The following is a 25,957-nucleotide window of genomic DNA, read 5'->3' on the forward strand; positions in this document are numbered from 1 at the left end:
GTCCAAGCTTACATCACACTCAAATTTTTACTGCATGCCTTTGGTAAGTGCCGGAGTGAAAAGAGGTTTTAAAATAATTAGCGCATGCTTACTTTTACCGCATGCCTTTGGTAAGCGTATGAGTGAGAAGAGGTTTGAAATTAATTAGCGCCCTGGCGGGAATTCTAGGAAATACGGTATATTTTTTAGCATATATGTATATTTTTTGGTATACCATCCATCCATCTTCTTCCGCTTATCCGAGGTCGGGTTGCGGGGGCAACAGCCTAAGCAGGGAAGCCCAGACTTCCCTCTCCCCAGCCACTTCGTCCAGCTCTTCCCGGGGGATCCCGAGGCGTTCCCAGGCCAGCCGGGAGACATAGTCTTCCCAACGTGTCCTGGGTCTTCCCCGTGGCCTCCTACCGGTTGGACGTGCCCTAAACACCTCCCTAGGGAGGCGTTCGGGTGGCATCCTGACCAGATGCCCGAACCACCTCATCTGGCTCCTCTCCATGTGGAGGAGCAGCGGCTTTACTTTGAGTTCCTCCCGGATGGCAGAGCTTCTCACCCTATCTCTAAGGGAGAGACCTGGAAACTCATTTGGGCCGCTTGTACCCGTGATCTTATCCTTTCGGTCATGACCCAAAACTCATGACCATAGGTGAGGATGGGAACGTAGATCGACCGGTAAATTGAGAGCTTTGCCTTCCGGCTCAGCTCCTTCTTCACCACAACGGATCGATACATCGTCCGCATTACTGAAGACGCCGCACCGATCCGCCTGTCGATCTCACGATCCACTCTTCCCTCACTCGTGAACAAGACTCCTAGGTACTTGAACTCCTCCACTTGGGGCAGGGTCTCCTCCCCAACCCGGAGATGGCACTCCACCCTTTTCCGGGCGAGAACCATGGACTCGGACTTGGAGGTGCTGATTCTCATTCCGGTCGCTTCACACTCGGCTGCGAAACGATCCAGTGAGAGCTGAAGATCCCGGTCAGATGAAGCCATCAGGACCACATCATCTGCAAAAAGCAGAGACCTAATCCTGCGGTCACCAAACCGGAACCCCTCAACGCCTTGACTGCGCCTAGAAATTCTGTCCATAAAAGTTATGAACAGAATCGGTGACAAAGGACAGCCTTGGCGGAGTCCAACCCTCACTGGAAACGTGGTATACCGTATTTCCTTGAATTGCCGCCGGGGCGCTAATTAATTTCAAACCTCTTCTCACTCCTGCACTTACCAAAGGCATGCAGTAAAAATTTGAGTGTGATGTAAGCTTGGACCTTAAATTCTACTGAATAGCTCTTAATGTGATTTCAAATTACCGTTATTGAAATCAGCCTCCTCCAATTTGAAAATAATGACAGGGGAAGTGTCACAAGTTTGACTCGGCGGTAATTCAAGGAAATACGGTATTTGAAAAATCGAAGCAATTTTCAATGTAAAAATGTAAAAACAGCTGTTACATGGAAGAGGACTGAACTCAACTGAACTCCATGTATCATCGCATCACCAAGCCTGCACGTGTGATGTTACCTTGGCCGCCTTCTCTCCTCATCTATCCTCGTTATCCTCTCCGTTTCCTGACCCCCTCCCCCCGTCCAACCCTGCTCCCCCGCAGCCCACCATGCCCCCCCCTCTCTCACCAGCTCGACATGGGTGAGCTGCTGTGCCAGTGTGTAAGGGTCGTTGCAGATGGAGAGCATGTCCTTCTGGATGGGCGGAGACTTGGTCTTGAAGGCCACGAGCTTGTCGGAGATGGAGGAGGCGTTGAGGGAGACCCGGACGATGCTTTCCTCCCCCCGAGTCATCAAGGCCAGCCTCTGGCTCAGTTTCTGCAACACCTGGTTTAGAGTCTTCCAGTAGGCCTGCACATAGACGACAATTAGGGTCAATCAATAATTAATCTTTTCAGTATTTTAACATAAAAGTGTTTGATCAAAAGCCACGAAACGCGACGGGTCCATCAGACCCACAAACGCTGGCTGAGTAACAACAATATGAACATTACACAAGGGTTGAAATGGATCAGAGGAAATGTTGGCTTTCCTGACTGTCAATCACATATTTTTTCATAGATGTACATATTTTCTAAAATAAAATAAAAACATTTATAAAAGGGAGTTTGTGAAATATCTATCCATCAGTCCATTTTCTACCGCTACTCCCTCTCGGAGTGATTGACTTTAATTTTATAATAGTATGACTTTTTTCTTTATATTTGTTTTCATTGTGGCTTTGATGCATCTACTTTATGTTGTGTCATAAAACCAAAGTTGAAAGAGTTTAGACCAGGGGTCAGCAACCTTTTTGAAACCAAGAGCTACTTCTTGGGTACTGATTAATGCAAAGGGCTCCCAGTTTGATACACACTTAAATAAATGGCCAGAAATGGCCAATTTGCTCAATTTACCTTTAATAAATAAACCTATAAATATAAAAATATGTATTTCTGTCTGTCATTCCATCGTACATTTTTTTTTCCTTTTATGGAAGGTTTTTGCAGAGAATAAATGATGAAAAAAACACTTAATTGAATGGTTTAAAAGAGGACAAAACACACAAAAAATGAAAATTAAATTTTTAAACATAGTTTAATCTTCGATTTCGAGTCTTTAAAATTCAAAATTCAACCGAAAAAAAGAAGAGAAAATCTAACTAATCTGAATCTTTTTGAAAAAATGTAAAAAAGAATTTATGGAACATCATTAGTCATTTTTCATGATTAAGATTAATTTTAGAATTTTGATGACGTGTTTTAAATAGGTTAAAATCCAATCTGCACTTTGTTAGAATATATAACAAATTGGACCAAGCTATATTTCTAACAAAGACAAATCATTATTTCTTCTAGATTTTCCAGAACAAAATTTTTTTAAGAAATTCAAAAGACTTTGAAATAAGATTTACATTTGATTCTAAAGATTTTCTAGATTTGCCAGAATAATTTTTGGGAATTTTAATCATAATAAGTTTGAAGAAATATTTCACAAATATTCTTCGTCGAAAAAACTGAAGCTAAAATGAAGACTTAAATTAGAATGTATTTATTATTCCATCCATCCATCCATCCATTTTCTACCGCTTATTCCCTTTCGGGGTCGCGGGGGGCGCTGGCGCCTATCTCAGCTACAATCGGGCGGAAGGCAGGGTACACACTGGACAAGTCGCTAGCTCATCGCAAGGCGTATTTATTATTCTTTACAATAAAAAAAAATGTACTTGAACATTGATTTAAATTGTCAGGAAAGAAGAGGAAGGAATTTAAAAGGTAAAAAGGTATATGTGTTTAAAAATCCTAAAATCGTTATTAAGGTTGTATTTTTTTCTCTAAAATTGTCTTTCTGAAAGTTAGAAGAAGCAAAGTAAACAAATAAATGAATTTATTTAAACAAGTGAAGACCAAGTCTTTAAAATATTTTCTTGTATTTTCAAATTCTATTTGAGTTTTGTCTCTCTTAGAATTAAAAATGTCGGGCAAAGCGAGACCAGCTTGCTAGTAAATAAATACAATTTAAAAAATAGAGGCAGCTCACTGGTAAGTGCTGCTATTTGAGCTATTTTTAGAACAGGCCAGCGGGCGACTCATCTGGTCCTTACGGGCACCGCGTTGGTGACCCCTGGTTTGGACAGAAACATTTTCCGTTATGTAATATCTTTTTTTCACATATTTTGCGCACAGTGATGATTCATTTGATGCGTTTCACACAATTGCAGAGATGTGGTGAATAAGTGTTTTGGTTCGTCCCCCCCAAATGCCGGTCACCGAGGCTGTAGGGTCACGGTGCCACACAAATGACCCCGAGCACGCACACACACACACACACACACACACACACACAAATAGAGCGTAAATAGCAGCACATTCATCACTGCCAGCTCTTCCCTTCTTTCTGTCCTCTCATCCACTCCCTCCATCTTCCTGGGTCGTCCACTCAGACTCCTTCTTCTCTTCTACCTTTCCCCTCTGCGGCCCATCCCCCCCGTGTTCTCCATCCATCCACTCCTTCTCCCTGGAGGCTGCAGATAAAGCCACTCCTCTTCACATCCTTCCTCTGTCCTGCCATGCGAAGATTGTGTAACATGGCGCTGTGGCCACTCACCCTGACACAGTGCTAGTCGTTTAGCGGAATTTAATGTCCCATCACTGCATTCCTCACTCACGCTTGGACTTATGCACACATGTAGGAACCCCAAAACCAGTGAAGGGTCACCACTTTGTGGAAAAATGCGTGAGCAAATTGTCGAACAATTTAAGAACATTTCTCAACAAGCTTTTGCAAGGAATTTAGGGATTTCACCAACTAGGGTCTGTAATATCATCAAAATGTTCAGAGAATCTGGAGAAATCACTGCATCCATCCATCCATCCATTTCCTACCGCTTATTCCCTTTCGGGGTCGCGGGGGGCGCTGGCGCCTATCTCAGCTACAATCGGGCGGAAGGCGGGGTACACCCTGGACAAGTCGCCACCTCATCACAGGGCCAACACAGATAGACAGACAACATTCACACACTAGGGCCAATTTAGTGTTGCCAATCAACCTATCCCCAGGTGCATGTCTTTGGAGGTGGGAGGAAGCCGGAGTACCCGGAGGGAACCCACACATTCACGGGGAGAACATGCAAACTCCACACAGAAAGATCCCGGGCCTGGATTTGAACCCAGGACTGCAGGACCTTCGTATTGTGAGGCAGACGCACTAACCCCTCTGCCACCGTGAAGCCCGTGCATCACTGCATGTAACATTTAATGCCTGTGAGCTTGGATCCCTCAAGCGGTACTGCATCAAAAACCGACATCAGTGTGTAAAGGATATCACCACATGGGCTCGGGGAACGCAAAACACGGTCAGTTTATACAGTTCATCTCTACATCTGTCAGTGCAAGTTAAAACTCTATTATGCAAAGCGAAAACAATTTATCAACAACACCCAGTGTTGTAACTTATGGGTTATATAGTTCATGGGTGATGGTCATTCCATAATTTGCATGCTAGATTTATTGCTGATAAATTGATCTGTTATTATTTACAGCTAAAAAGAGTTAAAAGTGAATTGATTTGATTTATACATGTATTTGATATTGATTATTTGAGAAACGCTGATACTGGATTGATTTGTTTTCTATGTTATAGCCTAACAAAGGGTTAACTAAAATACCACATGTTCCACAATGCATTGCGGCAAACCGGATGTAATGAAAGGAGAGGGAGCAGGTGCATTGTGGTTGATGAGACTGAGCGTTACGAGCCTTCGGGTGATGAATGGATGACAGATAACAAGATATAAGGATTGTTTTGTACTGTTTGTATCCGCACATTTTTCTTATATAAAGTACAACTTTATTTACACATTTCGACGTCCTGTCCAATACTTTGATCGTAGTTAAACTACACCCAGAAACGCCGACATGGCTTCGCTGGGCCCGAGCGTTCACGGATCGTTTATTGTTTTGCTTTGGATATGTTTTGATCACGTTCGGACTCTGCCGATTCCTCCAGTTGAACACTTCCTTGTTTACATTCGTCACCATGGCTACTGAATTACACGCACTCCCGAAGCACACCTGTTTTGATTTATTGTGTTGTATTTAAGACCGCCTGCTACCTCAGTTCCTCGCCGCCAGTTTGTTTGCATCACGCAACAGTTACGTTACTTTTGTCTTTCTGTATTCTCTCTGCTAAGTATAGCTTAGCCTCCGCGCGCTCGGCTAGCGCTGTATGGACTTTTAGAACTCTGCCTTTTGCTCACGTTTGTGTTCTGCTTCCCGTGCGTCGGCACACCTTTTCTTTCCGTTTGTACAAGTGTTACTTTGGTTATTTATAATAAAACCTGTTCCTACCTTGAATTCTGCCTGCTGTGATCCCGTGTATCGAGGGGTGACACTCCCCGCACATCCGCCATGCGGCGCGACCGTAACACGAGCTCGTCTAAGATGGACTGATGCAAAAGGTAAAAGTGTTCTGTGGTCTGGCAAGTCCACTGTGGAGAGGCGGCGCCGACGGGCCGACAGCGGGATAGGACAAATCATGGTCCTACCCAAGATGGCGGCCAGGAGGCGGAGTATGCAGCGGAATGACAGGCGGGGGTCAGAGCGATCAGAGCCAGGTGCGTACTCCACACACCTGCTCTCAATCTGTGCATTTTCTCCTGCTGTATAAAAGGGGAGAAGGAGGAGCAATCGGGGCAGAAGACGGTGGAGAGAGAGTGCCTCGCCATCCGGTGGGCGGTCGGGGTCCTCCAGTATTAACTGTTGGGGCGCCCCTTCAGCCGCTCCAGTGGCTCCACCGCATGAAGGATGCCAACGCACGGATCACCCGGTGGTACCTCGCGTTGCAACCCTACAACTTCCGGGTGGTCCACCGGCCGGGTACGCAGATGGCCGTGGCCGACTTCCTCTCTCGCCCATCTACGGGGGTGGGTGGGAGTGGTCGCGGCCGGACGGCTGCCCGCCCTCAAACTGGCGGTGGAGGCATGTGGTCGACGTGTCCCCTGCGGGCGTGGCATGAAGTGACGACAGGTGAAGAGATTTCTCAGATGGAACGAGTTGTCTCTTTATCAGGAGCGCCGGAGACCATGAGAGGGGGCTGAAAACCCCACAGGAGAGGCGCTGGCCAGAACGCCTAAAATAAAATATTGCTGAAAAGCAAAGGACTGAGAAAAGAAAAAGACTTTGAGAGCAAGAAGAATATTGTGTTGGAACGAATCAATCAAAGACTTTGTTAAACTTGGAAGCAGCCTGGCTGTGCTCTCGCGTGCCAACAACACACCTCCACGGCTCTAGGCCTTCCACATCCACATTGCAAATTGTTTTTGGGAAAACTGGATGTTGTGTCGTCCGGAACAAAGAGGGAAAATAACCATCCGGATTGTTCTAGGCGCAAAGTTGAAAAGCCAGCATGTGTGATGGTAAGGGGGTGCATTAGTGCCCAAGGCATGGGTAACTTACACATCTGTGAAGGCACCATTAATGCTGAAAGGTACATACAGGTTTTGGAACAACATATGCTGTCATCATGGACGCCCCTGCTTATTTCAGCAAGACAATGCCAAGCCACGTGGCTTCATAGTAAAAGAGTACTAGACTTGCTTACCTGTAACCCAGATGTGTTTCCCACTTAAAAAGTGGAGCCCATTAGGAAGCCAAAAATACGACAACGGAGATCCCGGAATGTTGAACAACTTAAGCCGTACATCAAGCAAGAATACCAACTTTATTTATAAAGCCCTTTAAAAACAAACACAGTTGAAGAACAAAGGGCTGTACACCTCAAAAGCTTCAAAAATGTGTCTCCTCAGTTCCCAAACATCTACTGAGTGTTAAAAGGAAAGGCCATGTAACACAGTGGTAAAAATGCCCTTGTGCCAACTTTTTTGAAATGTGTTGCTGCCATTAAATTCTGAATTATTGATTATTTGCAAAAGAAAAAATGTTTGTCGGTGCGAACATGAAATATCTTATCTTTGTATTGTATTTTGATTTTATTTACGATTTTATTTACGAATTACACAACGTGTCCACTTCACTGGCTTTAGGTTTTGTATATACCGTTTTGTATTTACCGCCATAACCACAACACCAGGGGGAGCTCAACAAACCCAGATTCCAATCTAACAACGGTCTTGACTCATTCTCCTTCAATATGAATGCACTCCCAGCAGGTGTAAAAGAAAATGCATCTTTATCCTCCTTCAAAAACCGTGCTAAAATAACACCTCCCCCCACCTCCCCGGATTGGAAATAATCAAACATATATACTTGTTGTTATCCGTTCTGAACTCACTATGTTCACTGCTTGCTGTACATATCCTACTAAATAAGACCTACACTGTTTCAATGTCCATTTCTCAGGTGATAAACTTGTATGATGACTGAAATATGCCAATAGCAACCGAACTTACCGCCCCCGACCCCCAACACCCTCCACATCCCACCCCCGGAATGTAAATAATTCAATGTATATACTCTGATGATTAACTTGTGTGATGACTGTATTATGCTGATAGTATATATTTGTACCATGAATTGAGTAACGTGGACCCCGACTTAAACAAGTTGAAAAACTTATTGGGGTGTTACCATTTAGTGGTCAATTGTACGGAATATGTACTGTACTGTGCAATCTACTAATAAAAGTTTCAATCAATCTACATAGGTATATATATATATATATATATATATATATATATATGGGCTGGGCAACGATTAAAAATTTTAATCGAAGTTAATCGCACTATTTCTCCGATTAATCGCGATTAACTGCATTGTATACGCAAAGCCCAATAATGAATTCCAAAGTAGTGTGTAGTGCACCTTTATTGGAATATTCTCCCACATGAACAAAAGCGCCAAAACATTTGTTGTGCAAACACAATTTAAATCAGTCCTTGTTAAACAGTAGCAGTTAAATAGCATATTTGATGAAAATCAACTCCAAAAATGTAAATACAAACATTTAAGCTTATTGCCACTGCCAGGGTATTTAAGTTATCCTGTTTGTTATGGAAAATAAATATAATCTACATACAAATCTCTGAGCCACAATCATAACATCTGAACAGGCAATTTCTGAGGTAACAGCAGAAACATTTTTTTTATTATGTTTAAAAAACCTATATTATAGGTAGTGGGCTGTTTTAGGGAATTTTGGATCAAATTATCCGTAGTAGCAATATTAATAATGTTGTGTTTATTCTGCGTAGTGCACTTAAAATAATTATGACCATATCTAGGAATTGATATGATGGGAATTTTCCGATTGTTTGCTTGGTGCTTTGATAAACTGAAGGCATCATATACATGGTACTATATTGTGATGTTATGAGCCAGGGAAAAAAAGAACTACCCTACCCAGCATGCAACAGGAGTGAGGAGCATGTATAGGTTGTGTCGCCATGACGACATCTTGTATGTTGTGATATGCACGCTCTGAAAGCAAACGTTAAGAAGTCAGCCAACACTCCTGGTCTGCATTATTCATAAATAGACAGACAACACATATACTCCGCTGCTTCACAGGCCGCTGGATGTAGCCGGCAAAGTATTCCCATGCTAGCTAGCCGCTCTAGCAAGCACGCCTCATTCAGTCCAAAACGGCCCGATCTATCCACATTCAGAATTGTCTGGCGGTCGTAAGTGATCCCGGAGTGACCACGCTGTAAGCCAGCCAGGACATTTGCAGAATTGTCCGGTATTTTTGCCAAATGTTCCATCTTTACCAAGAGCCCCTCCACGCCGGGCGACGCCATCTTGTTAAGAAAAGGCGTTAACAAAATAAAAGCATGTAAACAACATACGCAAATGTGCGATAAAATAATTGTCGGCGTTAATAGATTGATGAGTTAACTCGTAATTAACGCATTAATTTGCCCACCCCTAATATATATTTATATACTTGGTCAACAGCCATACATGTCACACTGAAGGTGGCCGTATAAACAACTTTAACACGGTTACAAATATGCGCCACACTGTGAACCCACACTAAACAAGAATGACAAAAACATTTCGGGTTAACATCCTCACCGTAACACAACATAACAAATACCCAGAATCCCTTGCAGCACTAACTCTTCCAAAATACACTCCCGCTACCACCATCTCCCGAATTTGGAGCTCTCAAGGTCGGCAAGTATGATTTTATGTGATGATGGCTGCAGCAACAACGTGGATCTAACTTGCGCCTGAGTCGTACTAACTTCCGAGAAGCGTTCCACCAACAAAGAGGGCTTGTCACACGATGTTAAGTACCTCATCGCAGGGAGCTATCCTGTGGATGATGTCCTTAAGTAGTCCAACCATCTTCTCGTCCTTGAAATCAGAGGGGAACGTCTCCGTCCACTCCGTGAGCAGCTGCAAGATCTTGGGACCAAACTTGCGCACTTTTGCCTGGATGAAAGCCAGCGGGAAGAAAGGTGGTAAGCACCCGAGCACGCAGGCGCTGTGTTTGGGAGTGTGGGCGCAGTGCTGACCGTATCGAGCGGGCTCTGGTCCAGCTGCTGCTGCTTGATGCACTGCTCACACACGCGGGCCAGCAGCTCCGGAGGAGGGATGAACAGACGGGCGCTCAGCAGGAACGTAAACACATAGGCTTTCTGGCAATGGACAGGAGGAGACAATTACCATCAAGTCAACAGGAGCACTCACGGACCTCAAACATGTAATACATCTGTCAACCCAATGTGGTTTTGATATTTATTGTTTTGGATTCAGCTGGAATGTTTTCGTGTTTTTTTTTTTTTTCATCAAATTGAAGTAGAAACATCCTTTGAAGGACACCATATGAAAACTGGAAGCAGGAAGCTGCAGATACTTTGCGGCAGTGTTGGCAGCATCCGCACTATAAATTACTGCATGACTGAGGGAATCATGTGGTGTCGCAAGAAGTTAACAAAAGTGCACAAGCATGAACTGTTTTTAGTCCTGTTTGCTTTGCATGGCCTACTTATCTTAAAAGGGGAACATTATCACCAAACCTGTGCAAGCGTCAATATATACCTTGATGGTGCAGAAAAAAGACCATCTATTTTTTTAACCGATTTCCGATGGGTGAATTTTGGTGAATTAAACGCCTTTCTGTTTATCAGTCTTGTAGCGATGACGTCAGAATGTGACGTCACCGAGGTAACACAGCCGCCATTTTCATTTTCACATTACAAACACCGGGTCTCAGCTCTGTTATTTTCCGTTTTTTCGACTATTTTTTGGAACCTTGGAGACATCATGCCTGGTGGGTGTGTTGTCGGAGGGTGTAACAACACTAACAGGGAGGGATTCAAGTTGCACCACTGGCCCCAAGATGCCAAAGTGTCTGCCGCCAGACCCCCATTGAATGTGCGGGAGTGTCTCCACATTTACACATTGCAAAAAAGGTGGCACAGAGACATTTTTACCACTGTGTTACATGGCCATTCCTTTTGACAACACTCAGTAAAAATTTGGGAACTGAGACCAATTTTTGAAGCGTTTCCGGTGGAATTCTTTCCCATTCTTGCTTGATGTACAGCTTAAAGGGGAACATTATCACCAGACCTATGTAAGTGTCAATATATACCTTGATGTTGCAGAAAAAACACCATGTATTTTTTTAACCGATTTCCGAACTCTAAATGGGTGAATTTTGGCAAATTAAACGCCTTTCTGTTTATCGGTCTTTTAACGATGACGTCAGAACGTGACGTCACTGAGGTAACACACCCGCCATTTTCATTTTCAACACATTACAAACACCGGGTCTCAGCTCTGTTATTTTCCGTTTTTTCGACTATTTTTTGGAACCTTGGAGACATCATGCCTGGTGGGTGTGTTGTCGGAGGGTGTAACAACACTAACAGGGAGGGATTCAAGTTGCACCACTGGCAAGAAATTTGCCGCCAGACCCCCATTGAATGTACCAGAGTGTCTCCACATTTGAGCGGCGATGCTAAGACAGACATGGCACAGAGATGTATGGATAACCTGCAGATGCATTTGCAACCATTAAGTCAACGAAATCACAAAGGTGAGTTTTGTTGATGTTTTTGACTTATGTGCTAATCAGACATATTTGGTCACGGCATGACTGCCAGCTAATCGATGCTAACATGCTACGCTAATCGATGCTAACATGCTATTTACGCTAGCTGTATGTACATTTGAAACTAGATACCCACATTTAATGCGAAACAAACTCCAGTAACCGTAATGGGCCGACGATCCATCAAGCGGTGCGGCTTCAAAGTCATATTAAAACATTTTGACAGATTTCTGATCGCCGTGTGCAATGTTCTTTATTTTCAATGGAACATTTAAAGTTTTGGTGTTGTTTACTGGCGTCAAATTGCAGTCTACACGTATCTCTTATGTGTGACTGCCATCTACTGCTCACACTTATCATTACACCATGTACCAAATAAAATTGTTTTGAGGTCGGTAAGCATAACCAGAATTATTCCGTACATAAGGCGCACTGTCGAGTTTTGAGAAAATAAAAGGATTTTAAGTGCGCCTTAAAGTACGGTAAATAAAATAAAATAAATTCAAAGTAAATCACCAATATTTATTGACATTTTTTTTCAATGGGAAACTAAAGGGGGCCAGGGTGGGGACATGCAACTCCAGAGCCGCGGGTTGGAGACCGCTTGGTACATTGTTATGTTACCGTTGTGTCCAATAATGGCTTTTTTCCCGATATCCGATTTTTCGATATTGTCCAACTCTTAATTACCGATTCCGATATCAACCGATACCGATATATACAGTCGTGGAATTAACAAATTATTATGCCTGATTTTGTTGTGATGCCCCGCTGGATGCATTAAACAATGTAACAAAGTTTTCCAAAATACATCAACTCAAGTTATGGAAAAAAATGCCAACATGGCGCTGCCATAGTTATTAATGAAGTCACAAAGTGCATTATTTTTTTAACATGCCTTAAAACAGCAGCTAGGAATCTGGGACATGCTCTCCCTGAGAGAGCATGAGGAGGTTGAGGTGGGCGGGGTAAGGTTATGGCGGGGGGTGTAAATTGTAGTTAGTGCTGCAAGGGGGTTCTGGGTATTTGCTCTGTTGTGTTTATGTTGTGTTACGGTGCGGATGTTCTCCCGAAATGTGCTTGTCATTCTTGTTTGGTGTGGGTTCACATATGTTTGTAACAGTGTTAAAGTTGTTTATACGGCCACCCTCAGTGTGACCTGTATGGCTGTTGACCAAGTATTGCATTCACTTGTGTGTGTGTAAGGCCTTAGATATTATGTGATTGGGCCGGCACGGAAAGGCCTTGCCATTAAGGTTTATCGGTGCTCTGTACTTTACGTCTGTGTACACAGCGGCGTTTTAAAAAGTCATACATTTCACTTTTTGAAATAACTTTGGGGCTTCACGGTGGCAGAGGGGTTAGTGCGTCTGCCTCACAATACGAAGGTCCTGCAGTCCTGGGTTCAAATCCAGGCTCGGGATCTTTCTGTGTGAAGTTTGCATGTTCTCTCCGTGAATGCGTGGGTTCCCTCCGGGTACTCTGGCTTCCTCCCACTTCCAAAGACATGCACCTGGGGATAGGCCCCTCCCACCTCCAAAGACATGCACCTGGGGATAGGCCCCTCCCACCTCCAAAGACATGCACCTGGGGATAGGTTGATTGGCAACACTAAATGGTCCCTAGTGTGTGAATGTGGGTGTGAATGTTGTCTGTCTATCTGTGTTGGCCCTGCGATGAGGTGGCGACTTGTCCAAGGTGTACCCTGCCTTCCGCCCAATTGTAGCTGAGATAGGCGCCAGCGCCCCCCGCGACCCCGAAAGGGAATAAGCGGTAGAAAATGGATGGATGGATGGAAATAACTTTGAAACAGATACCGATAATTTCCGATATTACATTTTAAAGCGTTTATCGGCCGATAATATTGGCAGTCTGATATTATCGGACATCTCTAGTTACTGTGCTTTTTCTCATTAATTTTGCTTTGGTATTTACTCAGCATGTTATTTTTTAGAGATGATCTCCATTTTTTAATTTTTTTTTTATTACAGATACTTAAAAAATGGCAGTTAAAAGGAATAAAAAAAATTCTGAATTGAATCAAAATCTACATTTTTCCTACGCTTCTTACCTCTGGATAGTAGTCAGCGGTAGGCACCAGATTCTGGATGAGGGTTTCCAGTGAGGCGGAGGTGATGGGCGGCCCGTCCGCCAGGCAAGCGGGGGTTCCCTGGCCCTCCTGCGTGTTCTCCTCTTCCTCCTCCTCCCCAGGCTCAGCGCAGGCCAGATGGGGGCTGAAGCCACTGGGAGTGGTGAACATGGTGCCAGAGCACGCAGTCTGGGGCATTCCTGGCTGGGGTTGAATGGAAACACACATTAAACATATTGTCAGTGAAAAAAAACAACAAAAACGCGATGGACGGGACCGCTTTTGTTGCTGCCCCCGCGACCCAGACCCAGATAAGCGGTAGAAGGTGGATGGATGGATTATTACACAGGGAAAAAGTTCGATACACATGTGTTATACATCAGTCTCGTAGTAATAACACTTGTAAGGACGCCTTGGTGCCGCCCTTTTGAGACTAATGCATGGTGAATGTAATGCAGTTGTTGTATTGAAGTGGGAATAGCAAACTTCCTGTTGATTTTAGTGGGGGGCGGTCAGTGTGTGAAATATAGGTCTCAGTGAGACCTACATTGAGGTTTTTGTTTCATGTGTGGAAGACAGTCCTACAGTTTTGTCTGAGCAGAAAGCCGCCATTTTGTGACAACAATGGTTCTTTGCGGGCTCATAAAATCCAATTAATTAATACTCTTTTTTTTAATTTTTAAACCAGAAGGGTTCAATCTCTCTTCTGTGCTTATTTGAAGCCAAAACGACAAACGGCCTCAGAGGAGATAAGGTTTGAAAAAAAAGCGACATTTTTTTAGCCAACTTTTGAAGTGGGAATAGCAAACCTCCTGTTGATTTTAGTTGGGGGCGGTCAGTGTGTCAAATATAGGTCTCAGTGAGACCTATATTGAGGTTTTTGTTTCATGTGTGGAAGACAGTCCTACAGTTTTGTCTGAGCAGAAAGCCGCCATTTTGTGACAACAATGGTTCTTTGCGGGCTCATAAAATCCAATTAATTAATACTCTTCTTTAAAATTTTTAAACCAGAAGGGTTCAATCTTTCTTCTGTGCTTATTTGAAGCGGAAACGACAAACGGCCTCAGAGCAGATAAGGTTTGAAAAAAAAGCGACATTTTTTTTGCCAACTTTTGAAGTGGGAATAGCAAACCTCCTGTTGATTTTAGTTGGGGGCGGTCAGAGTGTGAAATATAGGTCTCTGTGAGACCTATATTGAGGTTTTTGTTACATGTGTGTAAGACAGTCCTACAGTTTTGTCTGAGCAGAAAGCCGCCATTTTGTGACAACAATGGTTCTTTGCGGGCTCATAAAATCCAATTAATTAATACTCTTTTTTCAAATGTTTAAACCAGAAGGGTTCAATCCCTCTTCTGTGCTTATTTGAAGCCGAAACGACAAACGGCCTCAGAGGAGATAAGGTTTGAAAAAAAGCGAAATTTTTTTAGCCAACTTTTGAAGTGGGAATAGCAAACCTCCTGTTGATTTTAGCCGTGGGGTCTCAGTGGATGAAATATAGGTCTAACTGAGACCTACACTGGTTTTTGTTTCATGTTTCTACGACATTACTACTGGAAGTTACAGACACTTGTGTCTGTGTTTTCACTGGCTCTCTGTGCATTATCGAATCAATTTTAAACGCCTTCTATTTGCTTTTAAATGTCTAAAACATATCTCTCCGACCTCCTTCAGCCTTACTGCCCCACTCGATGCCTAAGATCAGCTGATCAGCTGCTACTGACGGTCCCTGACACAAGGCTGAAGCTTAGAGGTGACAGAGCTTTCGCCGCTGCTGCTCCCAAGCTCTGGAACGACCTACCTCTGAGTGTTAGACAAGCCTCCTCTCTTCCTGTTTTTAAATCTTTCTTAAAATCATACTTTTATTCCTTGGCTTTTAACACATCCTGCAATGGCGTCCCATTATACACCTGCTGTGAACCTGTTTTTGTGTTTTATTTATTTATTTTTTATCATGTTCTGTTTGTGTTGTGTTGTTTATCTTTTAACCTGCCCATTGTACAGCACTTTGACTAACCCTGTGGTCAATTTTAAATGTACTTTATAAATAAAGTAGATTTTTGCAGATGATGTGGTCCTGATGGCTTCATCTGACCGGGATCTTCAGCTCTCACTGGATCGGTTCGCAGCCGAGTGTGAAGCGACCGGAATGAGAATCGGCACCTCCAAGTCCGAGTCCATGGTTCTCGCCCGGAAAAGGGTGGAGTGCCATCTCCGGGTTGGGGAGGAGACCCTGCCCCAAGTGGAGGAGTTCAAGTACCTAGGAGTCTTGTTCACGAGTGAGGGAAGAGTGGATCGTGAGATAGACAGGCGGATCGGTGCGGCGTCTTCAGTAATGCGGACGTTGTACCGATCCGTTGTGGTGAAGAAGGAGCTGAGCTGGAAGGCAAAGCTCTCAATTTACCGGTCGATCTACGTTCCCATCCTCACCTATGGTCATGAGCTTTGGGTCATGACCGAAAGGATAAGATCACGGGTACAAGCGGCCCAAATGAGTTTCCAGGTCTCTCCCTTAGAGATAGGGTGAGAAGCTCTGCCATCCGGGAGGAACTCAAAGTAAAGCCGCTGCTCCTCCACATGGAGAGGAGCCAGATGAGGTGGTTCGGGCATCTGGTCAGGATGCCACCCGAACGCCTCCCTAGGGAGGTGTTTAGGGCACGTCCAACCGGTAGGAGGCCACGGGGAAGACCCAGGACACGTTGGGAAGACTATGTCTCCCGGCTGGCCTGGGAACGCCTCGGGATCCCCCGGGAAGAGCTAGACGAAGTGGCTGGGGAGAGGGAAGTCTGGGTTTCCCTACTTAGGCTGTTGCCCCTGCGACCCGACCTCGGATAAGCGGAAAATGATGGATGGATGGACGGATGACTTGTTTTCTTCCTAGGGGGCGCTAGAGCGCAATTTTGTGTTTTGGGGTTTGGTTTTTTTTATTAAATCGCAATTTTCGCCAGTCCTGATGTGTGTGTCAAAGTTGGTGAGTTTTGAAGCATGTTAAGGGGGTCAAACTACAGCTCAAAGAGGCGGTGGTATAAAAATAAAGAATAAATAATAATAATAATAAAACCTTAGAAATTCAATAGGTTCCTCTGTCCCAAAGGGACATGGGTCCCTAAAAATCAGGTGCATGTGTGTTTTGCTTGTGGTCACGCGGTTCTCTCTTCATCCTTCTCAGTGCATCATCCACTGCTCAGTAATGTCATCGTTTGGGGATAAAAGACAGCTGTGCCATGTCTCCCACAAGACAACTGAAAATGTGGGTCACTCCGTCGCTAAGGAAACCGCTTGTAAAGCGAGCGTGTGGCTTCAGTTTCTGCCCCGTATATGTCTTTCACTGTAGGTATTGGGGTTGCACCCTTTAAATATTCAACATGCTGCTTTCCTGACACTGCAGCTGAGTACTCATTGAAGGAAGAGGAGAACCGTGCACGGATACACACAAACAGATGGCATTATGTTCCTCAAAGGAAATACACACACAAACACACACACACACACACACACACACACACACACACAAGCTGAGAAAAGAGCTATTAAGCAACATGTCGGAAGTTATTTAAGATGCTGACAATGCGTATTATGCTGCTGTCTGTCAGCCAGACGCAGAGCCTTGAATGAATGCATGAGAGCACATAAACAAAACCACAAATCAGAAGCAAAGTCGACTGCATTTCAACTTTAACTAACTAAAGTAAATGCTTTCTGATTTTGTTTAGTTGTTCATACTCTGTCCGTACACTACTCTGGGCAACCGTGTTTTCCGGACTATAAGGCGCAGTTAAAATCCTTTTATTTACTTAAAACTCGACAGTGTGCCTTATAACCCGGTGCGCATACTGTACCGAATAATTCTGGTTTTGCTTACCGACCTCGAAACAATTTTATTTGGTATATGGTTAATGATAAGTGTATAAGAAACAAAAAAAAATATGAAAGTGTCGATTGTATGTGGCTTGTATGTATGCATTTTTATAAAAGGAATAAAAATAAATATTGATGATGATGAAGTGTGACCAGTAGATGGCAGTCAAACATAAGAGATACGTGTAAACTGCACTATGAAGGCAATATGACTAAGGTAAACAACACCAACATTTTATATGCCCTCCATCCATCCATCTTCTTCCGCTTATCCGAGGTCGGGTCGCGGGGGCAGCAGCCTAAGCAGGGAAGCCCAGACTTCCCTCTCCCCAACCACTTCGTCTAGCTCTTCCCGGGGGATCCCGAGGCGTTCCCAGGCCAGCCGGGAGACATAGTCTTCCCAACATGTCCTGGGTCTTCCCCATGGCCTCCTACCGGTTGGACGTGCCCTAAACACCTCCCTAGGGAGGCGTTCGGGTGGCATCCTGACCAGATGCCCGAACCACCTCATCTGGCTCCTCTCCATGTGGAGGAGCAGCGGCTTTACTTTGAGTTCCTCCCGGATGGCAGAGCTTCTCACCCTATCTCTAAGGGAGAGACCCAAACTCATTTGGGCCGCTTGTTCCCGTGATCTTGTCCTTTCGGTCATGACCCAAAGCTCATGACCATAGGCGAGGATGGGAACGTAGATCGACCGGTAAATTGAGAGCTTTGCCTTCCGGCTCAGCTCCTTCTTCACCACAACATCCGCATTACTGAAGACGCCGCATCGATCCACCTGTCGATTTTACGATCCACTCTTCCCCCACTCGTGAACAAGACTCCTAGGTACTTGAACTCCTCCACTTGGGGTAGAGTCTCCTCCCCAACCCGGAGATGGCACTCCAGCCTTTTCCGGGCGAGAACCATGGACTCGGACTTGGAGGTGGATTACATATAAAATGGACTTAGAGTCCATTTTATATGTAACATTGAAAATATAGAACATTACACACGGAGCTCAAAACTCTATCAAAATGTTTTAGTAGGACTTTGGTAATCTATGAAGCTGCACCACTTGATGGATTGTCGGGGAATTAAACATACAAGTATCATTGTGGTGTGTGTATAAGGTAAGACAAATTATCTGCCGTTTTGTTTCACAATTTTATGCAAAAGAAACTTTTCTTACCTTCTGGTACCTGCTGATCTGTATTTGGGATCTGCATAAAAAAATCTGAAAGATTGCGTGTGTCCGCCTTTGTATTACGTGCCGACACCGTAGTCGATAAGCTTCTTCTTTTCCTCTATTTTCTTGTTAAGGGACAATAATCCTCCGCTGTTGCCATTTCTAACATAAAGTAGTGTAAAGTTCTTACTTATATGGTCAGTAAACTCGCCATGAAAGCGCTAAAACATACTGGTGTAATGAGTTTACATTATTCACCCAAGGGACTTTACTTTTTAGAGAGTTCCGGTCGGGATGCATTTCCGGCCTTGTTGGTGTTTCCGGATGAGGAGATGCGGCTCCAATATTGATTGAAGTAAATTCTGAATGTCATTAAAACAGTTCGCTCCATCTTTTGACAATTCTTCCACTCCCATCCTTGCACGCTACACCGCTACAACAAAGATGACGGGGAAAAGACCCTGTCAAAGGTGAGCCACGTAAATAAGACCGCCCACAAAACGGCACATCCTGAAGCGACTGTCAGAAAGCGGCTTCAACATGATCTGTAAAACATCATCTATCCAACCTTTGTATCAAAGAACCACCATCACATGTTATGTAGACCAGTGGTCCCCAACCTTTATGGAGCTGCGGACCGGTCAACGCTTGATAATTTGTCCCGCAGCAATTTATTTATTTTTTGTCATGAAAAAGGGAGTTTTTTTGGGTTGGTGCACTAGTTGTAAGTGTATCTTGTGTTTTTTATGTTGATTTAACAACAAAAAATTTTATAATAAAAATAAATAAAATAAAAATAAAAATAAATAAACAGAAACAATTAAAAATTCTTCAGTGGCCGGTACCAATCGAGCCGCGGCCCGGTGGTTGGGGACCACTGATGTAAACCACAAAGAAGTGTTTTACATTTAGAAAAAATATATATATGACTCTTTTAATGCAACCTATAATCAGGTGTGCCTTGTATAAGAAAAAGGAACGAAAATAGACCATTCATCGGCAGTGCGCCTTATAATCCGGTACGCCCTATGGTACCAAAAATATGTTAGTTTTTGCCATGAAGTTGGTGTTACCATTTAGTGGTCAATTGTACGGAATATGTACTGAACTGTGCAATCTACTAATAAAAGTATCAATCAATCAATCAATCAATCATATACCCATATTCAGTTGAATATGCTACAAAGACAACATATTTGATGTTCAAACTGACAAACATACATTTTTTTTGCAAATAATCATTAACTTTAGAATATGATGCCAGCAACACGTGACAAAAAAGTTGGGAAAGGTGGCAATAAATACTGATAAAAGTGAGGAATGCTCATCAAACACTTATTTGGAACATCCCACAGGTGTGCAGGCTAATTGGGAACAGGTGGGTGCCATGATTGGCTATAAAAACAGCTTCCCAAAAAATGCTCAGTCTTTCACAAGAAAGGATGGGGCGAGGTACACCCCTTTGAAGTTGGATCCGCCGTTTTGTCGGCGGTCTTATTTACGTGGCTACACCTTCCCCGTCATCTTCGTTGTAGCGGTGTAGCGTGCAAGGACGGGAGTGGAAGAAGTGTCAAAAGATGAAGCTAACTCTTTTAATGACGTTCAGGCTTTACTTCAATCAATAACGGAGCAGCATCTCTTTATCTGTGGCTCACTAGTGCAACAACAACACCGGAAATGTGTCCCATGATAAACTGTCCTTCCTTGGGTGAATTATGTAAACTCACTACACCAGTAGTTTTTAGTACTTCCATATCGAGATATAAGTAAGAAAACACTACTTTATATTAGAAATGGCAACAGCAGAGGATGAATGTCCCATAACAAGAAGATAAGAGAAAAAGAAGAATCTTATCAACTACGGTGTTGGCACGGACTACAGTGGCGGAAGTGTGCAAATTTTCAGGACTTATGCAGATCCCAAATACACATCAGCAGGTACCAGAAGGTAAGTGAAGTTGCTTTTACATAATATTGCAAGACAAAACGCCAGATAATGTCTTACCTTAAACACACACCATAAAAATACTCGTATGGTGAAGCACAGTACAAACCATCAAGCGGTATGGCTTCATAGCTTACCAAAGTTGTACTAAAACATTTTTATGGATTTTTGAGCGCCGTGTGTTATGTTCTATATTTTCAATGGAACATACAAAATGTTGGTGTTGTTTACTTAAGTCGAGACCCAGGATGGACCGCTCGCCTGTGTATCGGTTGGGGACATCACTACGCTGCTGATCCGCCTCCGCTTGGTATGGTTTCCTGTGGACGGGACTCTCGCTGCTGTCTTGGATCCGCTTTGAACTGAACTCTCGCGGCTGTGTTGGAGCCACTATGGATTGAACTTTCACAGTATCATGTTAGACCCGCTCGACATCCATTGCTTTCGGTCCCCTAGAGGGGGGGGGGTTGCCCACATCTGAGGTCCTCTCCAAGGTTTCTCATAGTCAGCATTGTCACTGGCGTCCCACTGGATGTGAATTCTCCCTGCCCACTGGGTGTGAGTTTTCCTTGCCCTTTTGTGGGTTCTTCCGAGGGTGTCGTAGTCGTAGTGGTTTGTGCAGTCCTTTGAGACTTTTGTGATTTGGGGCTATATAAATAAACATTGATTGATTGATTGATATTGCAGTCTACACATATCTCTTATGTGTGACTGCCATCTACCGGTCACACTTATCTTCACACCATGTACAGAAATAAAATAGCATCAAGGACTGTAAGCAAAACCAGAATTATTTCGTACAATAGGCACACCGGGTTATAAGGCGCACTGTCGATTTTTGAGAAAATTAAAGGATTTTAAGTACACCTTATAGTCCAAAAAATATAGTAATTTAAATAAGACAGTCTTTTTTTTTTTCTAATATGTGATATTTGGATATTAATAAAATCAGGCCCTTAGTGTCTATTTACCAAATAAGTCTTTCTGTTTTGGTTAGCAATGAAATCAGCAATATAGTTCAAATGGACTTATGTCCCGGCAAGAAATCTGTGTTCAAAGGACTCCGGCTTATTAGTGATTCCCAAAGCCCCCAAAAAAGTCTGCGGGCTATAGAGCGTTTTCATTTCGGGCTCCAGTACTCTGGAATGCCCTCCCGGTAACAGTTCGAGATGCCACCTCAGTAGAAGCATTTAAGTCTCACCTTAGACCAGTTGATCTGCCGTTTCTTTTCTTTTTCTCCTATGTCCCACTCTCCCTTGTGGAGGGGGTCCGGTCCGATCCGGTGGCCATGTACTGCTTGCATGTGTATCGGCTGGGGACATCTCTGCCTCCGCTTGGGATGGTTTCCTGCTGGCTCCGCTGTGAACGGGACTCTCGGTGCTGTGTTGGATCCGCTTTGGACTGGACTCTCGCGACTGTGTTAGATCCATTATGGATTGAACTTTCACAGTATCATGTTAGACCCGCTCGACATCCATTGCTTTCCTCCTCTCCAAGGTTCTCATAGTCATCATTGTCACCGACGTCCCACTGGGTGTGAGTTTTCCTTGCCCTTATGTGGGCCTACCGAGGATGTCGTAGTGGTTTGTGCAGCCCTTTGAGACACTAGTGATTTAGGGCTACATAAGTAAACATTGATTGATTGACTTAGAATGAGGCTTCTTTAAGAAGAAGAACTATAATACATAAAGAACATATTTTTGGGTAATTTAATTATTTTTCATGGCATTGATTAAAAATGATTATAACTGGGAAAATCTTCACTTTTGGATCGAGGTCAAAACAAACATCCTTTGTGGTAAACAGTCTCGGATCAGCTCAATTACAGCCCTCTGTTACTGGAAGAAACCTGAGAAAGGCATTGTTTAATTCATGGGTGACCTTCTGGCTCCCTCACCCCCCCCGATCAACCACGTCGATAAGACAACACCCGGGACCCTGGGGTGAAAGGTCAAGCGCTCAGTGGCGCGCAGAAGAGCGTGTCTCAAGTTTCCTTTATGAGAGCGGCTCAGTTTCTCTTTGTTCTGCTGCACTTCTTAGTTCTTAGTGCATGGGCGCACACCTCCACCCAAACACACGCAGACAGGCAAACAAAAGGCTAAAGGTTGGAGGATGGGTGGTGTTGCTATAGTGGGTCAACGGCTGGCTTTCTGAAACCTGCAAATGTGTGGAGACTAACGTAGCTTCTACAAAACCCCGTTTCCATATGAGTTGGGAAATTGTGTTAGATGTAAATATAAACAGAATACAATGATTTGCAAATCCTTTTCAAGCCATATTCAGTTGAATATGCTACAAAGACAACATATTTCATGTTCAAACTCATAAACATTATTTTTTTTTGCAAATAATCATTAACTTTAGAATTTGATGCCAGCAACACGTGACAAAGAAGTTGGGAAAGGTGGCAATAAATACTGATAAAGTTGAGGAATGCTCATCAAACACTTATTTGGAACATCCCACAGGTGTGCAGGCTAATTGGGAACAGGTGGGTGCCATGATTGGCTATTAAAAACCCTTCCCAAAAAAATGCTCAGTCTTTCACAAGAAAGGATGGGGCGAGGTACACCCCTTTGTCCACAACTGTGTGAGAAAATAGTCAAACAATTTAAGAACAACCTTTCTCAAAGTGCAATTGCAAGAAATTTAGGGATTTCAACATCTACGCTCCATAATATCATCAAAAGCTTCAGAGAACCTGGAGAAATCACTCCACGTAAGCGCCATTGAATGACCGTGACCTTCCATCCCTCAGACGGTACTGTATCAAAAACCGACATCGATCTCTAAAGGATATCACCACATGGGCTCAGGAACACTTCAGGAAACCACTGTCACTAAATACAGTTGGTCGCTACATCTGTAAGCGCAAGTTAAAGCTTTACTATGCATAGCAAAACCCATTTATCAACAACATCCAGAAACGCCGCCGACTTCTTTGGGCCCGAGATCAAAGATGGACTGATGCAAAGTGGCACCATTAAATCTAAAAGGTACATACAGCTTTTGGAACTCAATTACATTTAACCAACCCTTTTTTTTTTTGGGATGGTTTTAACATAAAATGTATTGCACGTTTTCCCTTCAAAATAGGAGGGGTAGGCAACCTTCAGCATACAAAAAGCCATTTGAGCCCACCAAAGAAAATCCAACTAGAACCGCAAACTCTGTTCGATTACTAAAATGACGATAACACCACTAATAGTTTTGTCACTCGTATGCTGTAGAATTTATGAAATCAAACATTTGACAGCGATTCACATTTTTTCTCTGGGTACAAAAAAATCACCAAATTATTTTGAACATTCAAAAAAAAATACACTGGTCCTTCCCTTAATTAATGAATTTGGAAAAAAATCAAGTAGCCCCTTAGGGGTGATGGACAACTGGGCAGTGCCAGAGGAGCTGCAGCCTGCCACCGTAGCCCCCACTCCCTCCCCTCTGTTGCAAGTCTCGAGATGTACGTTGTAATATGTATATGTGCTTTGCTATGGAGCGTTTTTTCCCACTCCAGACTAGGCCCTCTTGAGAGCCCAGGCTAGATTGTATTTTTTTACTCATCCTCCCCCAGCGTTTACATTTTTCCCATTTTTTACGGGGCGCCTTGCGGCAACCCATCAGCGTTCCCTGTACACGGTTCGATTGTCTAATCTTGAACAGGTTTGTGCTAAAAACAAAGTTTCATTGTATTTGTGCAATGACAATAAAGACCTACCTAGTTACTGTCGGAGTTAGTTTGTGACGAACCCCAAGATGCAGAGACTGAGGCAGGCATTGAACAAGAAAACAGAGAGCTAGCATGGGAGCTAGAAAACAAAAGCAACTTAGCATGGAAGCTAGCAAAAACAAAAAGGGGCCTAGCGTGGAAGCTAGCGTGTAGCGAGCAGGGAAACAGAAGTCGTACTTGTAATATGAAAACAAACTGGAAGCAGGGAACAAAAAACAGTAAGCTACAAACATCTAACAAATATAGCTTACCGCTACGCTGCAAAGACACGACACGGTACGACACGACAGGAGCGATAATACATGACAATAATCCAGCATTGACTGGAGGAGTGAAGTGAAGTGAATTATATTTATATAGCGCGTTTCTCTAGTGACTCAAAGCGCTTTACATAGTGAAACCCAATATCTAAGTGACATTTAAACCAGTGTGGGTGGCACTGGGAGCAGGTGGGTAAAGTGTATTGCCCAAGGACACAACGACAGTGACTAGGATGGCGGAAGCGGGAAACCGAACCTGCAACCCTCAAGTTGCTGGCAATGCCATTCTACCAACCGAGCTATACCGGAACAAAGCAGGTAAAGTAGGAGCGGGCTGATTGACACCAGGTGTGGCCAGGTGCCAATCAACTGCAACTGAGGGGAAATCAGCGCACAGGGAAAAAAACAGGAAAAAAAACAAAATAAGAGCGCTGACAGGAACTTAAAACAGGAAATACTAAACACACCCAGAGGAACAAACTGTCAGTGGCAAGCCTGACAACTACCTTCGATCGGCAATATTTCAAAATGTTTTATTATTATATGATAAGATATCCGAACTCTCCAAAATAACAACTGTTAGATTAAAAATAACGAAATAAATTCAAGTAATTAAGTGACCGATAATTGTTGCCATTTTGTTTCAAAGCCAAAGGCAGCCACGGCGGTGGCATGAAAGAGCCGCAAGTGGCTCCAGATCCGCGGGTTGCAGACCCCTGAAAATAAGATTGTCAAGATGGAAAATTTAATTTTAGAAGTCGGTTGCAGCAGGGGGGGGGGGGGACTGAAACTGGAAGGAAGTGTTCTGTGTAATAGGTCAAGCAGAAGGAGCAGAAACTGCTTTCGTAAAATCTCCAAGATCTACAAATCATTTCAAGCATGCAAACCCTTGTACACACACACACACACACACACACACACACACACACACACACACACACACACACACACACACCCTCAATTAATTTTTCAAGTCAGTTTTATTGCACGTGCAACGACTTCCTGTATCGCTTGAGATAATCTTCCCTTTTATTTCTCCCCAACGCTTCCTGCTCGGTGCCAGCAGCTGTCTGCATGCATGTGATTCATCCTTGCGTCACACACACACTTCCAGCCAATATCTCCCCGAGTCTGGTTAGGCGGGAAGCTACACTGCACCGTGCGGGGTGTAAGTCAAAGAGCCATACTGGACCAACAGTACAAAAAACAAATCTGTCTGCAGCCGCAACATTTTAAAAGCCTTATGTACTGTAAATGTCATAATGGAGGCAACACATTAAGTACGGTGGGGCAAAAAAGTATTTAGTCAGCCAGCGATTGTGCAAGTTCTCCCACTTCAAAGGATGACAGAGGTCTGTCATTTTCATCATAGGTACACTTCAACTGTGAGAGACAGAATGTGGGAA

At 43.7% G+C, this 25,957-nt stretch overlaps 1 protein-coding gene across 1 annotated transcript in view; it reads right to left on the minus strand.

Moving 5' to 3' along the window:
- Window positions 1-25,957, minus strand: part of LOC133553644 (ras-GEF domain-containing family member 1C-like) — a 91,360-nt gene that overhangs the window by 38,269 nt on the left and 27,134 nt on the right. The window contains 4 exon segments of the mRNA XM_061902096.1: window positions 1,632-1,853; window positions 9,740-9,877; window positions 9,961-10,083; window positions 13,576-13,797. Coding sequence (XP_061758080.1) covers window positions 1,632-1,853; window positions 9,740-9,877; window positions 9,961-10,083; window positions 13,576-13,797 — 705 coding nt within the window.

The sequence above is a fragment of the Nerophis ophidion genome, linkage group LG05 (assembly GCF_033978795.1).
Source record: "Nerophis ophidion isolate RoL-2023_Sa linkage group LG05, RoL_Noph_v1.0, whole genome shotgun sequence".
Taxonomy (NCBI): domain Eukaryota; kingdom Metazoa; phylum Chordata; class Actinopteri; order Syngnathiformes; family Syngnathidae; genus Nerophis; species Nerophis ophidion.